Raw genomic sequence first — 16041 nt, forward strand, 5'->3', positions numbered from 1 at the left:
GAACTGGAATAAATAGGGAGAGAGGGGGAGGCGGACCGAAGATGGAGAGTAAAGAAGATAGGTGGAGAGAGTATAGGTGGGGAGTTAGGGAGGGGATAGGTCAGTCCAGGGAAGACGGACAGGTCAAGGAGGTGGGATGAGGTTAGTAGGTAGATGGGGGTGCGGCTTGGGGTGGGAGGAAGGGATGGGTGAGAGGAAGAACCGGTTAGGGAGGCAGAGACAGGTTGGACTGGTTTTGGGATGCAGTGGGTGGGGGGGAAGAGCTGGGCTGGTTGTGTGGTGCAGTGGGGGGAGGGGACGAACTGGGCTGGTTTAGGGATGCAGTAGGGGAAGGGGAGATTTTGAAACTGGTGAAGTCCACATTGATACCATTAGGCTGCAGGGTTCCCAGGCGGAATATGAGTTGCTGTTCCTGCAACCTTCGGGTGGCATCATTGTGGCAGTGCAGGAGGCCCATGATGGACATGGCAACAACTGCACCTCCCAGTCGCAAACCATTTCCACTCCCCCTCCCATTCTCTAGATGACATGTCCATCATGGGCCTCCTGCACGGCCACAATGATGCCACCCGAAGGTTGCAGGAACAGCAACTCATATTCCGCCTGGGAACCCTGCAGCCATATGGTATCAATGTGGACTTCACCAGTTTCAAAATCTCCCCTTCCCCTACTGCATCCCTAAACCAGCGTAGTTCGTCCCCTCCCCCCACTGCACCACACAACCAGCCCAGCTCTTCCCCCCCACCCACTGCATCCCAAAACCAGTCCAACCTGTCTCTGCCTCCCTAACCGGTTCTTCCTCTCACCCATCCCTTCCTCCCACCCCAAGCCGCACCCCCAGCTACCTACTAACCTCATCCCACCTCCTTGACCTGTCCGTCTTCCCTGGACTGACCTATCCCCTCCCTAACTCCCCACCTATACTCTCTCCACCTATCTTCTTTACTCTCCATCTTCGGTCCGCCTCCCCCTCTCCCTATTTATTCCAGTTCCCTCTCCCCATCCCCCTCTCTGATGAAGGGTCTAGGCCCAAAACGTCAGCTTTTGTGCTCCTGAGATGCTGCTGGGCCTGCTGTGTTCATCCAGCCTCACATTTTATTATCTTGGAATTCTCCAGCATCTGCAGTTCCCATTATCTCTGATACCATTACAGATAAGTTTTCTCATTCCAAGTCTCCTCATCAACAGAATTCAGTTTCTAAATGTCATTTGAACTTATGCCTCCTGACTGCTAGTTCAGTAACACAACTGCTTTGCTATAGTTTCCTTAATAGCAATGCTGTGCAATATCTGAGGTAAAAGGACACTTGTTCTTTGCACAGGGCAAATTCACATTGCTAACCCACAACAGCAGGATTAATACTAAGTGGAGACCTGGTTCCTAGCCCCACATGGAACATGAGGTCAGGGTGAAGTCATTCATGTTTTATCCTGCTTACCACATCTGTTACCCACACACCAACTGTGAGAGAAGGCCAGGAGGTCCAGCTTAATCCGTCAAATCACAATACAGAAAGACTATCATTCAAAGGGGAACCAAGTTGTTTTAGAAAAACATACTCCATGGAGTCTGTTCACGGAGATAAACAAACCTTGGACTTGACAACATCTTGAATGTTTCAACCTTCCAACCCATACTTTAGTTTTTGTTTTATTTCATCATGCGAATGTGGGCATTGTTGGCTGGGCCATTATGTATCACCCATCCATTGTTGCCCTTGAGAAGATAATGGCGAGCTGCCTTTCTGAAACTGCTACAATCCACTTGGTGTAAGTACACCTACAGTGCTGTCACTGAAAATAAAGTAACTTGGTGAGAATCGCCTCAGGAGGCCTCCTGGCGAACAGTGCCTTAGACAGATGTGGAAAGGAAGGTTCAGGTTTTGTGGAAGTTGGACATGATCTGCCTTCAGGGTCAAAAGCAAGCAGATAACCTCACTCTTCTGGTGGAGACCAATTTAGTGGCTATTCCTACCAGGCTTGCCTCCACATGAAGGTCCCAATCAGAGGGTTGGCAGCTCAGCAGCACCATCACTCATAATGATCACAGCTGGCACTCCGCCTGGACGATGAGGATGCATCCATGGCCAGCAATCTTGAGAAGACGTCTTGTTTGATGGGTCGGATGGCTGTGTGTGGAAGGGAGGGGTCACTTGGGTCCCAGTGATTATGATTGCCGAGTGGAAGAGACATTTATGGAGGGCGTGCAGTGTGGTGGAGGTACCATTGCCACCTGCGGGCCCCTTCATGGGCCACAGAGAACCCTAGAATGTGACACTTCACACTGCCCTCACCCCACAACAGGGTCAGCTGGGAGTCCATCCTGGTGCTGGCTTAATAGAGAAGGCATGCTCGCTTTTACCAACTCCTTTAACCAGTTCCAATTTTAAAAAGAATAACTTGGAGGGCAATCTTTTTTTAAGTCTGCCTGTACAGTAAGAAATATTTGGCACAAATATTTCGATTTTCCAATTTGAGTTTATAGACTAGATTGTGGCTTGGCTGTTTACATCCCTCAGCAGACCTATGAATTAAAATGTTAGTACCTTGAAGTTATTTATGTTTTCCGATTAAGTCCCAAATGCTCGTTTTTGAGCACTAAAAATAATGTTGAATACAGAGATTCTCAGTTTCATTTCCTTTTGTGAAAGTAAATACGTCAGTTCTTAGTAAACCACAAAGTCAATTTCAGGAGGCAGAGGAAAGGCTAATGTTAGTCCACCAAATTCACATTGTCTTTGAATTGATATGTTTTAGGTGTTTCTTCTTGAACTCTGTGGAGTTTTACTGACAGAATTTTCCGTACTGTTGGAATAATGTCCAGAATCCACACTTGATTGACTGCTTTGCACATCATCTTCTTCATTAAGTATCTTCCCACCAGATGCGGTTTTATCCTTCTCTGACTTTGAAGTATCAGTTTTAGTTGAATTCAGTAATACCGAAGGAATTTCAGATTGTGAGACAATGGAGAGCTTGTCCCAATGCTCTTCATGCAGATCTTCTTTATTCAGTGTTGCAAGCATTGGTTGTTGGGATGGCTCAGTTAAGTACTGAAAAATTTAAAAATGCAACTATTAACATTAGTTTATAATAGGCCTATTTATCATTTTAACTAAAAACGCTAAATTAGCACCATTTTGGCTCTTGTTAAATTCAACAACAGATTTCCCCCCCCAAAATAAGTTCCCACGCTAAAGATTTTGTTATTTTGTCCTTACTTGCCCATCGGCCCAAGCACCCATAATTTATCATTTTATTCCCCCCTCATCCACACCTTCCTTGACCCCAGTCCACTGCCATCATTTTGGGGCTGAAAGCTTGGAAATGTAATCTTCTCCTAAACTGCAGTTTGATACTGGAAACTTCAGAAGAGCAATATAATTCTAAGATTACTGAACTGGAAGATAGCTATTTACTATTCAGAATCTACCTTCAAGTAGTACAATAAAAACTTGACTCTATAGAGGTCTGAGAAAACAAGGCACCTAGCCAGATAAGGCAACGTTATACCACCGAAATCATTCAGGATAGTTGTATTATTGCTAGATTATTAATCCATAAACTCAGCTAATGTTCTGGGGACATGGGTTGATATCCCACCGTGGCAGATGGTGGAATTTGAATTCAATAAAAAGAAATCTGGAATTAAGGGTCTAATTGTGACCATGAAGCCATTGTGGGAAAAATCCATCTGCTTCACTAATGTCTGCCATCCTTACCTGGTATGGCCTAACTGTGATTCACAGTGGAGTGGTTGATTTTTAACTGCCCTCTGGCTCATTAGGGATGGGCAATAAATGCTGCCTAAGCCAGAGACACCCATATCCCGTGAGTGAATAAAGCAAAAAAGTGTGGTCAAAGAGATAGGTTTGAGATGCATCTTAAGGAAAGTGGGGAGGTTCTGCAAGAGAATTCCTGACCTTGAGGCTGAGGAGCTGAAAGCACAACCATCAATAGGTGAAGCAATTAAATTATGGGACTTGAACTAAAGTAGTTGAGATATTTCAGAGAATTTTGGTGTTGGAGATGATTTCAGAATTAGGGAAGGGCCAGCTCATGAACAGCCTTGAAAACAAGGATGAGAATTTATAATCAAGACACTGTTTAATCAGGAGCCAGAAAACATTAGCAAAGGAGGAATGGGTGACTGGTATTTGGTGCATGTTGCGGAATGAGCTCAAGTTTACAAAGGGGAGAATGTTGGAGGCTGAGTTCAAGGTCTTAACAGTATCAGCACAAACTGTAGAGCTGATCTCAAGAAGAAAGCAAATAATTCAAATTCCTTACTGCTGTATGAATTACTACATGGTGGCACATTCATAATTGCAAAGTGGGTACATGGGAGTTTGAACACACATCAGTGAATGACGATCATCTTGTGTTGGAATTTAACATCAACATCCTAACTTTTGTCATGTTCCGATTGGTCCCCAATTCCATAATCTTTACACAGCATTACAACATAATTTTGCTTGTAAACCTGATTCAAAAAATTACAACATTATAATAATGTCAATCTCCAAAGTATGTGATTTCACTGTCTAGATTACTAGCAACAAATTAATATTGCTAAACAAGCAGCTAAGTCTGGAGTAAATATGTTCTGGTTTGTGAATAAATAACATTGACTGCTAATGGTAACCACTGCTGGAACCTTTTTAACTAAGGGCCTCGCTTTCAGCAAATAATGTCAGAAAAACAAAAATCAGAGTTGAAGAGATTACTGTTAATCTACTGAAGAGCAGAATTTATAGATTACTTTAAAGAGAGAAAATGAAAATCTAATTTCTTGCTTATTTTTCACCTTTTCTCCTTTTCTTTAGATCACCCTGAGCCACAAGGTCATATGCAAGTTGACTGGGAGTTAGTAGGTTTGCAAGGGTAGGCTGAGGCGGTGCTCCATTTTCTGTTTTCTTGTCAGAAATGCACAACTGGACCTGATACCATGACTAAGATCATGGTTGAAACCATGCATTTCCTGTCACAGAATGTTTGGGTACATCTCTGTGTGATGTAAGGTGTTTGATTGATTTATACATATTTTAACACTAATTATTTTAGAATTTGGATTTTGAACTAGTGGCATGTGGGATTTGCTCCATGTGTATGAGGGGGTTAATGATTAATCTGTCAGTATTTCTGTAGCCAAGTCCTTTTAGAGACAGAGAGAGACCTTGGTGGTAACAATAAGGATTTGTTTGCATTGGGAAAATTTTCTGAGCAACAAAGAGGAGTATTAGTTTGCTTTCTATTAAAAGGATCTGGAACTTTTTTTGCTTATAGGAGGGAAACCCACAGATTGGAAAGCTTTTGTTTGTCAATCTACACAGGTCCAGCTGAGAGTTTGATGTTTGAAACAGCTTCTCTTAAAGAAAGGAAGTCATTTAAAATTGTTAAGAACTGGGTTGCCTCTGTAATAAGACTTTTGTTTGCAAGTTCTAGATCAGAAGTGTTTGGTTAAAACCCCGGAGGGCTTACTCAATGTTGAGGAACTCTAAGCTTAATTGTGTGAATAATCAAGGAAGAAGCTACCAAACTCTCAAGGCTAGGAATTGAGAGAGACAGTCAATTGAAATTATAGATATGATACAGAAGAAACTTCTTTAGTGGTTGAGCCATGATGGAATTGTATTTTTACTTTATTTCAAAATCTTTCAAATTGTGTTATATGTAAAAAGTCTGGGTAATTCCATTTTATCTTCTTTTCTTTGCATAATAAACTTCTAATTTGTTGTGAAAATCAGATCTGCAACATTGCATCACTATGTTTCCATGAAAGGCCAGTTCATTAAATAAAAATAAACAAAATATGATCCATCAAGCCAGTTTTTAAGTCTGGGATCTGACTTGTTCAGTAATAACATCAGCTGGGACCATAATATCTCCAACACTATATAGCCAAACAGTAGTCAATAAAACCTTCTCAATGTACTGAAACAAAGAAATACAGATAAAAGAGTTGTCATACCTCTCTAATGTGTACTGGGAGACTGTAGGAAGGATACATCAGGTACTTGATGGCTTTGCGAGCATAGATGACAAAGAAGAAACAACCCAATGTTACCACCAAAACAGCAAGCAATGTTATAAAAAGGACCTGTGCCACTGCCAAAGCTCTTGTCTTAGCTGCAGACAAAAGAAAAAACATACACTGTTGTAGGTAGACTAGTAAAACAAGAGATGAACAATGCAAATATTGCAACATGCCAACTACAGCTGAACTGCTAACTGTATCTTGGACTCCCTACAGTTTGGGTTCTGACTTCAGAGACAGTGAAACAAGGTCAGGATTACCTCAGTGTTGGTCCCATTTCCAAAACAGATCACAGCGTTCAGTGTAAAGTCATCATATCTTCTTTTGTAATTGGTTATATCATTAATTCAGTGTTCAGCGTGAACAGAGGTTCAATGCAGATCAAATAATTGCATGACAGGCAGCAGCAAAGGAGCAGGAAAGTTGATGTTTTGGGTCGGGACCCTTATTCAGAACTTTCTTGCTCCTCTGATGCTGCCTGGCCTGTGTGTTCCTCCAGGTCCACACGTGTTATCTTTGACTCCAGCATCTACAGTTCTTATTATCTCCCAAAAATTGCATATCGTGTCTGCACAAAAATGCAGGTGGTTGGGATTTAGCCATTGCTGGAGATACAGTGACTACATCAGGAGAAACAGGGATGGAAGTGTATAAGGGGAGCAAGAAGGATGGGATGGTCAACACTATCCAACGTTGCAAAGAAGTCAAATAGGTCAAAGTGTATTACATGATTGTAGTCACAATCACAAAGGATACTGTTGGTGACTTTCATTAAAGCAATCTCACTTTGGTGGAAAGGGGAAAAAATAACCTGGTCAGTTCAAATTGGGAGCAATGGATGAGATGAGTTGGGAGTCCAAAGTATGTTCAAGCACTTTAAATAGGAAGGTAAAGTCAAACTATTAGTTTTGAACTTATGTCATTCAATAAGGGGTAAAAGTTGGAATGCAGGATTAAATTGGTTAGCTCTTTCAAAGTGCGGGTACAGGCGGAACAGGCCAAATCCTCCTGGGCTGTAAGATTCTGCAACTATGTTATTGGCAACTGGTGTTCAGCATGCAATATCATCCCTCCCTTCCTGAATGCAGCAAGTAAGGTGAAATTGGCCAAGAACATCAACAACAAAACCAACTATCATAAACATTAAAATTATTAAAATATAATGAAGAATGTAAAAATCTTACTATTGGCAGTGACAGATTCGCAAATCACAGGACTGAACTGTCCTTGTTTAGAACTCGCCTTAGAATAGGCCTGTACTTTCAAACAGTATCTGGTCCATGGTTGGAGATCGAGCAAAACAGTTGATGTTGTAACGGATTTGTTATCTATCTAAAAGAAAACAAGCATAAGCCAATTAGTTGGCAGGGGAGTACAGACAACCCTGGTAATTATAGATCAGTGAGCCTTACTTTGGTTGTAGGTAAAGTGTTGGAAAGGATTATAAGAGATAGGATTTATAATCATCTAGAAAGGAATAATTTGATTAGGGATCGTCAACACGGTTTTGTGAAGGGTAGGTCGTGCCTCACAAACCTTATTGAGTTCTTTGAGAACGTGACCAAACAGGTGAATGAGGGTAGAGCGGTCGATGTGGTGTATATGGATTTCAGTGAAGTGTTTGATAAGGTTCCCCATGGTAGGCTACTGCAGAAAATAAGGATAGAGGGTGATTTAGCGGTTTGGATCACAAATTGGCCAGCTGTAAGAAGACAGAGGGTGGTAGTTGATGGGAAATGTTCATCCTGGAGTTTAGTTACTAGTGGTGTACTGCAAGGATCTGTTTTGGGGCCACTGCTGTTTGTCATTTTTATAAATAGAATATAGAACATAGAAGAGTACAGCACAGTACAGGACCTTCGGCCCACGATGTTGTGCCATCAAATAATCCTAATCCAAAAATAAAATAACCTAACCTACATTCCCCTCAATTCACTGCTGTGCATGTCCAGCAGTCGCTTAAATGTCACTAATGACTCCGCTTCCACGACTACCACTGGCAAACTATTCCAATGCGCTCACAACTCTCTGGGTGAAGAACCTCCCTCTGACGTCTCCTCTACATCTTCCTCCTAACACCTTAAAACTATGACCCCTCGTGGCAGTCAATCCTGCCCTGGGGAAAAGTCTCTGGCTATCGACTATCCATACTTCTCATTACCTTGTACACCTCGATCAGGTCACCTCTCTTCCTCCTTCTCTCCAGAGAGAAAAGTCCGAGCTCAGTCAACCTCTCCTCGTAAGACAAGCCCTCCAGTCCAGGCAGCATCCTGGTAAACCTCCTTTGCACCCTCTCCAAAGCCTCTACATCTTTCCCATAATAGGGCGACCAGAACTGGACACAATATTCCAAGTGTGGTCTCACCACGGTTTTGTAGAGCTGCAGCATAACCTCACGGCTCTTAAACTCGATCCCACTATTAACAAAAGCCAAAACACCATATGCTTTCTTAACAACTTATTCACCTGGGTGGCAACTTTGAGGGAGCTATGCACTTGAACACCAAGATCCCGCTGTTCCTCCACACTGCCGAAAATCCTGCCTTTAATCCTATATTCAGCATTTAAGTTCGACCTTCCAAAATGCATCACTTCGCATTTATCCAGGTTGAACTCCATCTGCCATTTCTCAGCCCAGCTCTGCATTCTGTCAATGTCTCGCTGAAGCCTGCAATAGCCCTCGATACTATCAACGGCACCTCCAACCTTTGTGTCATCAGCAAACATACTAACCCACCCCTCAACCTCCTCATCCAAGTCATTTATAAAAACTACAAAGAGCAGAGGCCCAAGAACAGAGCCCTGCGGGACACCACTCAGCACTGACCTCCAGGCAGAATACTTACCATCTTCAACCACTCTCTGCCTCCTGTCAGCCAACCAATTCTGAATCCAGACAGCCTAGATGAGGCTGGAGAAGCATGGGTTGGTAAATTTGTGGATGACACTAAAGTCGGTGGAGTTATGGGTAGTGTGGAAGGATGTTGCAGGTTACAGAGGGACATAGGCATGCTGCAGAGCTGGGCTGAGAGGTGGCAAATGGAGTTTAATGTGGAAGTGTGAGGTGATTCACTTTGGAAGAAGTAATAGGAATACAGAGTACTGGGCTAATGGTAAGATTCTTGGTAGTGTGGATGAACAGAGAAATCTCGGTGTCCATGTGCATAGATCCCTGAAAGTTGCCACCCAGGTTGATAGGGTTGTTAAGAAGGCATACGGTGTGTTAGGTTTTATTGGTAGACGCATTGAGTTTCAGAGTCATGAAGTCATGTTGCAGCTGTACAAAACTCTGGTGTGGCTGCATTTGGAGCATTGTGTACAGTTCTGGTCGCCGCATTATAGGAAGGATGTGGAAGCATTGGAAAAGGTGCAGAGGAGATTTACCAGGATGTTGCCTGGTATGGAGGGAAGGTCTTATGAGGAAAGGCTGAGGGACTTCAGGCTGTTTTCATTAGAGAGAAGAAGGTTAAGAGGCGACTTAATAGAGGCATACAAGATGATCAGAGGATCAGATATGTTGGGCAGTGAGAGCCTTTTTCCTCAGTTGGTGATGGCTAGCACAAGGGGACATAGCTTTAAATTGAGGGGTGATAGATATAGGTCAGATTCAGAGGTTGGTTCTTTACTCAGAGAGTAGTGAGGGCGTGGAATGCCCTGCCTGCAACAATAGTAGACTTGCCAACTTTAAGGGCATTTAAATGGTCATTGGATAAACATATGGATGATAATGGAATAGTGTAGGCTAGCTGGGTTTCAGATTGGTTTCACAGGTTGGCGCAACATCAAGGGCCGAAGGGCCTGTACTGTGCTGTAATATTCTGTGTTCTATTAGTGTATAGAGTGGAAAATAGTTGCTAGGTTGTAGGTGCACAAAGCAAAACCCCAGAAACGTGCCTTCTTTGAGACACTTCCATTCTAATATATGATGACAGATCAATCACAATAAAATTTGAAATCTGTAAGTGAAAAGAATACTGAGAACTGAAAGTAAGAGGTGCTGGTGTACATCAATCGTTAACATAAACAAAATTGCTAAAAGTGATGCTGCAAAAATCTGGAGAGTTAAAATAAAGCACTGCAGATGCTGAAAATCTGAAGTAAAAATATGAAATGCTGGAGAAACTCAGCAAGTCTGGTAGCATCCGTGGAGAGAAAAACAGAGTAAATGTTTTGAGTCCAATATAACTCTGTCTCAGAACACTTTTCTTTAGAGATATTGGAAACATAACATTTTAAATATTATGAAAGAAATATTTTGTCGAAACGTTTTGCCTTGCATTCATCAGGACATTTCACAAGAATATCAGTTCAAGGGGAAGACCAACGATTGTGCTGTATGAATGGAATGCTAACTGGTTAACAAATGGATTAATTTGTAGAAACATTGGGGAGATTATACCCAATTATAGTTTATGGAATGTTGAAAATGCAAACAAATTATATTCATTGGGTCCCTCCACTTACCCCACCAGTTACACATCGAAAAATCTCTTAGCAGATCTGTGAAACACAGTTTCTCTTTTATAAAACCATGTTGACTCTGCTTAATCATATTGTGACTTGTTTTTAGTGCCTGGCTACCTAATAGTTCCAATTTTCTCCTAAATGTTTATGTCAAGACAATAAGCCTATAATTTCCCGTTTCTTCTCTCTGTTCTGTGTGATAACATTTGTTACCTTCAAATCTATAGAGACAATTTTAGACATTAGAGAATTCTGGAAGATGCATCCAATGCATCTATTACCCCCGAACTTACCTTTAAAAACCTTAGGCCCATGGATATTTTTTACCTTTGAGTCACATTAATTCCTCCAGTAGTTTCTCTACTGTTAACAATTATTTCAAGTTCCTCAAGCCCTTGGTTTGACTTTTTTTGTATATTCAAATGTGAAGTCGGACACATTTTGTCATTGCTGTAGTTCCCTTATTCTCCAATATAATTTCTCCTTTCTTTCAAACAGCTTAATTTTTACTTTTGCTATTCTTTTCATTTTTAGATTCTTGCAGAAGATCATACTTATCTTTCTAGTTGACTCTCAAGTCCTGCTTTTTTCTTCCTCTTTATCAATTTCTTCATCTTCCTTTGCTGATGTGTAAAACATCCCAGTCCTCAGACTGATTGCTCTTCTTGACAACTTCAGAAGCCTCAAGTTAACTTCTCTGGCGAACGATGGTTGGGCTACTTTTCTCATTAAATTTTTATTCCTCATGGAAATGCGTGTTGGTTAAGAATTGTGCATTATTTTTCTAAATTTTCACCATTGCTTTTAATTTCCCAATTTTAATTTCTTAGCATTCTAGCCCCTTGTACGTGCATAATTGACTTTACTTAAATTAAGAACTTGGCTTTGGATATAGTAGATGAAAGAGGAAGCACAAGAAGAATATATTGATAGGATGGAATGAAGCAAAGTGGGAGAAGCTATTGTGGGGCATTAAAACTGGAATAACACCATTAGGCTGAATGCTGAGTTCTAATAATTGACATTTCTTAATTCTGCTGCAGAAGAAATGCTTAAAATAAACTTACTTTCACATTTCCATCTTCATTCTCTTTCCAATAAAATATACGGTATGCAAGATCTTCATAATCATTGCTCAGTGGAAGTTTATTTTCAGTGACTGGTCCTGCAATGGTGATGTGTAGTACACCTGCCTCAGACAGCACATCAACTGATGGAGGCCCAATCACAGCTGTAATTTAAAGAGAGAGTACATTATCAGAGATCCAGTGTTTCAAATTTCAACAACATTCAGTGTGTAATTTATACACTATTAAAAACCTGATCAACTGACATTTTAAGGATTCTAGCTTAGAGCTTCACCCTCTTTGCCTATCTCCATTATATTTTTCCAGTCCTATCTGTAGATGCTGACCTATTGAAGAGTATAGTTTGAGGTTCCTAGGGCATAATCAGCCCTCCAGTATCTAACAAAGTGGCCAAGCATCACATCTGAGGTCATACTGTCTGCAGCATGAAGACAGGCACTTTGGACCAAGTCGACTATGTCACCCATTTTTCACAATTTAAACTGGTCCCATTTGCCTGCATTTGGTCTATATCTCTCCATACCCATCCCAGACCACTGCTAAAACAACAGAACCATAAGTCACAAGGCCCACACCCATGAAGAGCCTGTAAATTTGGAATGGAGCAGAACATCAACGTTTCAATTAGAGGTAGCACTGATGATGTTGCCTAGAATAGAAACAAAACATCTGCTCACCACGGAACAACCAGCTCAGCGAACTAACGAGCAACTGCATCCACAACCTGAGCTACAAATTTTCGTTACGACCACGTGAAAACAGATAATGGCACCTTTAAGTCTGCAACATGTCAGACACCATCCATCTTAAGCAATCAGCTTTCTAAGAACGTTAGGCAAAATAGACTGAAACCAAATCTGACCACCTGCAATTCGACAAGAAACAACAATGTTTTTGTGACTCCAGAAACTGAAATTAGTATTTCTACTCTTGTCGTTGGGGTATGGGATGGAGAGGACGAGGAATACGGGGGTGCGGGGGGCAACCAAAGTTGCTATTACCCACTAAGTAAGTAAATACATTTCTAAGTAAATAATAAACAGATTCAGTCAGTCACTTCAACATTTGTGGCTCAGTGAGTCCTTGGTTCACAAAGCCTAAGCTGACGATTCAATGCAATATTAAGGGAGTATTGCACCCTTGTAAGTGCCATCTTGCAGTCCAGGCCTATAATTGTGTCCTTACTGTCTGCTCAGGTCATTGTAAAAGATCCCGTGATGTCCTGTTTTAAAGAAGAACAGGATGATAGCCTTGGATTTTGACCAGTATGCATGCCTCGACAAAGTCTGAACCAGATTATCAATTCATTGTCATATTGCTGCCTATGGCACCTTGCTGTGTGCAAAGTGGTTGCTATGTCATCCAAATTCCAACACTGTCTATAAAGGCTTTGGGGCATCGAGGGCATGAAATGCACTGGAAGCATGCTGTTCTATTTTAAGATACAGTGACTGCATTTTGTGTTTGCAATCAAATACCTGTTAGAACAAGGCAACTAATCATTTGAATACATTAAAAAGTTTAAAGGTATGAAGGCAAAAATATTCAAATAAACATCCTGAATGTAAGTAGATTTCTTACTGTCTTTATATGGATAAAAGGGCAATATTTCAACCCAGGGTGACGTTGCACTTCCAAGTTCTGCTCTCACTCTTAGATAATACTTTGCGTAGAACGCAAAACTGTCCAACAAATCGCAATCCGTTTCAGTGACACGTGTACAGTTCTGTGCTTCTGACCAACTTTCATTGTGCATTCTTTCGTAGTTTCTGGACAAAGTAAAAGTTTGCATTGTGAAGATTGACTAAAAGGTGATACACATTAATTAATGTCAAAAAGGTACCTTATCTTCGGCAGACAGCAACAATGTCAAGAGTTTTGCCTGGCACAAGGACATTCTGACCTGTATTTTGCTATCAACTGAACAATCTGATAAATCAAGCTAAAAAATAATTTAATTTACCTCTTAATAAAATTTAACTGAGTTGTTTAGAAAGGAGACTTACATTAAAACAAATGAAAGAGCATGATTAATCATAGGACTTTTAACAATTATATTAATGTTCTTAGAAAATCAACTGAATTTAAAACTTGGAAGATATTTTCTGGTGTGAGCCTTCTCAAAGAGTGTTTGCAAAATGCCAGGAGGATCCATAATGGATGGTAATTCAGAGTTACTGTGCAGTCTGCCAAATTTAAGTTGGTCCCATTTGGCTGTTAGAAGCAGTGAACTCTCAGGAGCAGTACTGATTGGTGCATCGTAACTTCTGATTTGTGCACCACAGTGCTCATACTATGGAAAATTACCAGGACGTCCTGATATTCAGTAGCAATGAATGCAGAATACATCACAATTCTTAGAACTGTAAAATTCAGGCCTTTTAGTTCATATCAGATGAGGCCCCCTGCATGTTAACTGATATTGTAACGTGGGATTACTATGAGAAGTAATTATAACATGAATGCTTAAACATTTGAGCAATAATATTCCTTAATAATGAAAAGCCAGCATGTATAAACAATACAGAAATGAATTTGAGACAAATCGTACAATAATACCAATCACAATCATTTCCAGGTCCATCTCTTTATACACTCCCTTTCCTTAACCTTCGTACATTAATGTTAGTCTGTCAGACAATATCTAAACACTCCAAAAAAAATCAAATACCTGGCTGTCATAGAATTTCAAAATGAATTTGTTAAGGACTGCAACGTCAATCAATACCAGTACAAAGCTAAGCATTATTAAAGGGAACAACTTTGCTCAGTTATTGACATGCGCGGCAACCTCATATTTCTTGTCTGCTTATTGTCAGAACTCTGACAGCTTTTACATGATGAATCTCCCAGACACCAAGGAGCACAAACCACTTTCCCAATTATATAGACAAAAAAATATATTATTTCAATTATTTGATAAACACATCTAAATCTATAACCAACACAGTTCCTGGAATGTGCTAATGATGTGGGGAAGTGGGGAATGGGATTTTCCATCAGAACTTTAAACTATCACACATAATTATAATTGCACTAATGATTTAATCTTGCAAAATGTGGAAAGCAATAGAAGATGTTTTCAGAGAAAGATAATTAAATACAAAAGCAAAATGAAGACAGCCAGCAAAATATGGAGAAGTAATTTTAAAGAATGTTATATAATAGGTTTGTTTAATTTTATGTATCGTAACATATAACACCAGAGGAAATTAACTGGGCTAATAAATAGCAATGAGAATTATAACGCATTCAATCTGACTGGAGAAAATCACTCTGCATAGTATTAAAGAGGCCTCATGTAACTCTGTAAACAGTGGGAGAGTTCCTCAACTGGCACAAGAAAGACACGGTAAATTTGATGACCATATGAACAATTACACACGGCAGAAAATTTACTTACGAATTACCAAGGAAATGTTTGGAGCTCTTGCTGCCTGAATTTTTCCTGGCAACAATCCAAGAAGCAGGCAACTTTGAATAAAGCTGAACAATGTGATGAAATAGTCATGTAAGACCACTGTCCTGACATTTTAATTCTGTTTATCTCCATGGAGGTCACATGATCTGCTGAGCATATTCAGCAGTTCCTGCTCTCGTTTCAGATTTTCAACGCCCGCAATGTGTTGTTTCTTTAGGATCTGCATTTAAGACGATGATTAGCTTATGGACTAGCGCTCCCCCCTGACCTTTGGCTGACTGGGAATGGAGGGGGTGGGAGGAGTGCAGAGTGGTGGGAGGGTGCCAGGCATTTCACCGCCTTGCATATGTCAGCCTACACAACAAATATACAGTGCTGAAGGAGGGTCAATTTGTCTGCGGCAGCTGAGAAAAGAGCTGTCTAATCTCACGTTCCAACTCATGGCTCTTCAAATCGAGCATTTTGCAATGCATTGAGGCTTTCAGCCTCCACCACCCTTTGAGGCAATAAGACCCCCTCGCTCTCTGTGTGAAAACATTTGTTTCAACTATCTTTTAATCATTCTCTCAATTAATTTAAATATACACCCTTGGTTTTAATCTCACATAATCAGAGAAATTACTCTATCCTACTCACTTCATCAGGGCCCCTCCTAGCTTTACACAACAATTATCCCTTGTACTCCTCTTGTTACAAGGTCAACCACCCCAGCCTATCCAATAATTACTCTAAGGTAAAATTATTAATTCTTTGCAATGTCTTTCTAATTTTTCTCTGTTGCATCATCCCACAATTCAATGATTAAACAGGAAGTAGAAATGTACCCTTCAAACTGTTATGGATGAAACTATGGTCAGATGGAGCTTTGGTCGTGATACTGAGCTCCAAGGCTATAAAAGAGAGGTTTTTGGTCTCTCAGGTATTCAAGGGACATAGGGAATGGACAGGAAGGAATATGTGAGTTGAAGCCCAAGATTAACCATGATTGCTATTTCTTTGTTCAGACTACTACTGCACATTTGACATCAGTG

General features: G+C 40.7%; 1 protein-coding gene across 1 annotated transcript in view; it reads right to left on the bottom strand.

Moving 5' to 3' along the window:
- Positions 1–1055: 1055 nt before the first annotated feature.
- Positions 1056–16041, bottom strand: part of LOC125457017 (interleukin-10 receptor subunit beta-like) — a 48731-nt gene continuing 33745 nt past the window's right edge. Inside the window, exons 5-9 of the mRNA XM_048540697.2 lie at positions 13171–13358; positions 11569–11732; positions 7222–7369; positions 5972–6129; positions 1056–3053 (exon numbers count right to left, since the gene is read on the bottom strand). Of these exons, the coding sequence (XP_048396654.1) occupies positions 2754–3053; positions 5972–6129; positions 7222–7369; positions 11569–11732; positions 13171–13358 (958 nt within the window). The 3' untranslated portion in view covers positions 1056–2753. The remainder of the gene's footprint in view (positions 3054–5971; positions 6130–7221; positions 7370–11568; positions 11733–13170; positions 13359–16041) is intronic.

This window comes from Stegostoma tigrinum, chromosome 12 (assembly GCF_030684315.1).
Source record: "Stegostoma tigrinum isolate sSteTig4 chromosome 12, sSteTig4.hap1, whole genome shotgun sequence".
Lineage (NCBI taxonomy): Eukaryota > Metazoa > Chordata > Chondrichthyes > Orectolobiformes > Stegostomatidae > Stegostoma > Stegostoma tigrinum.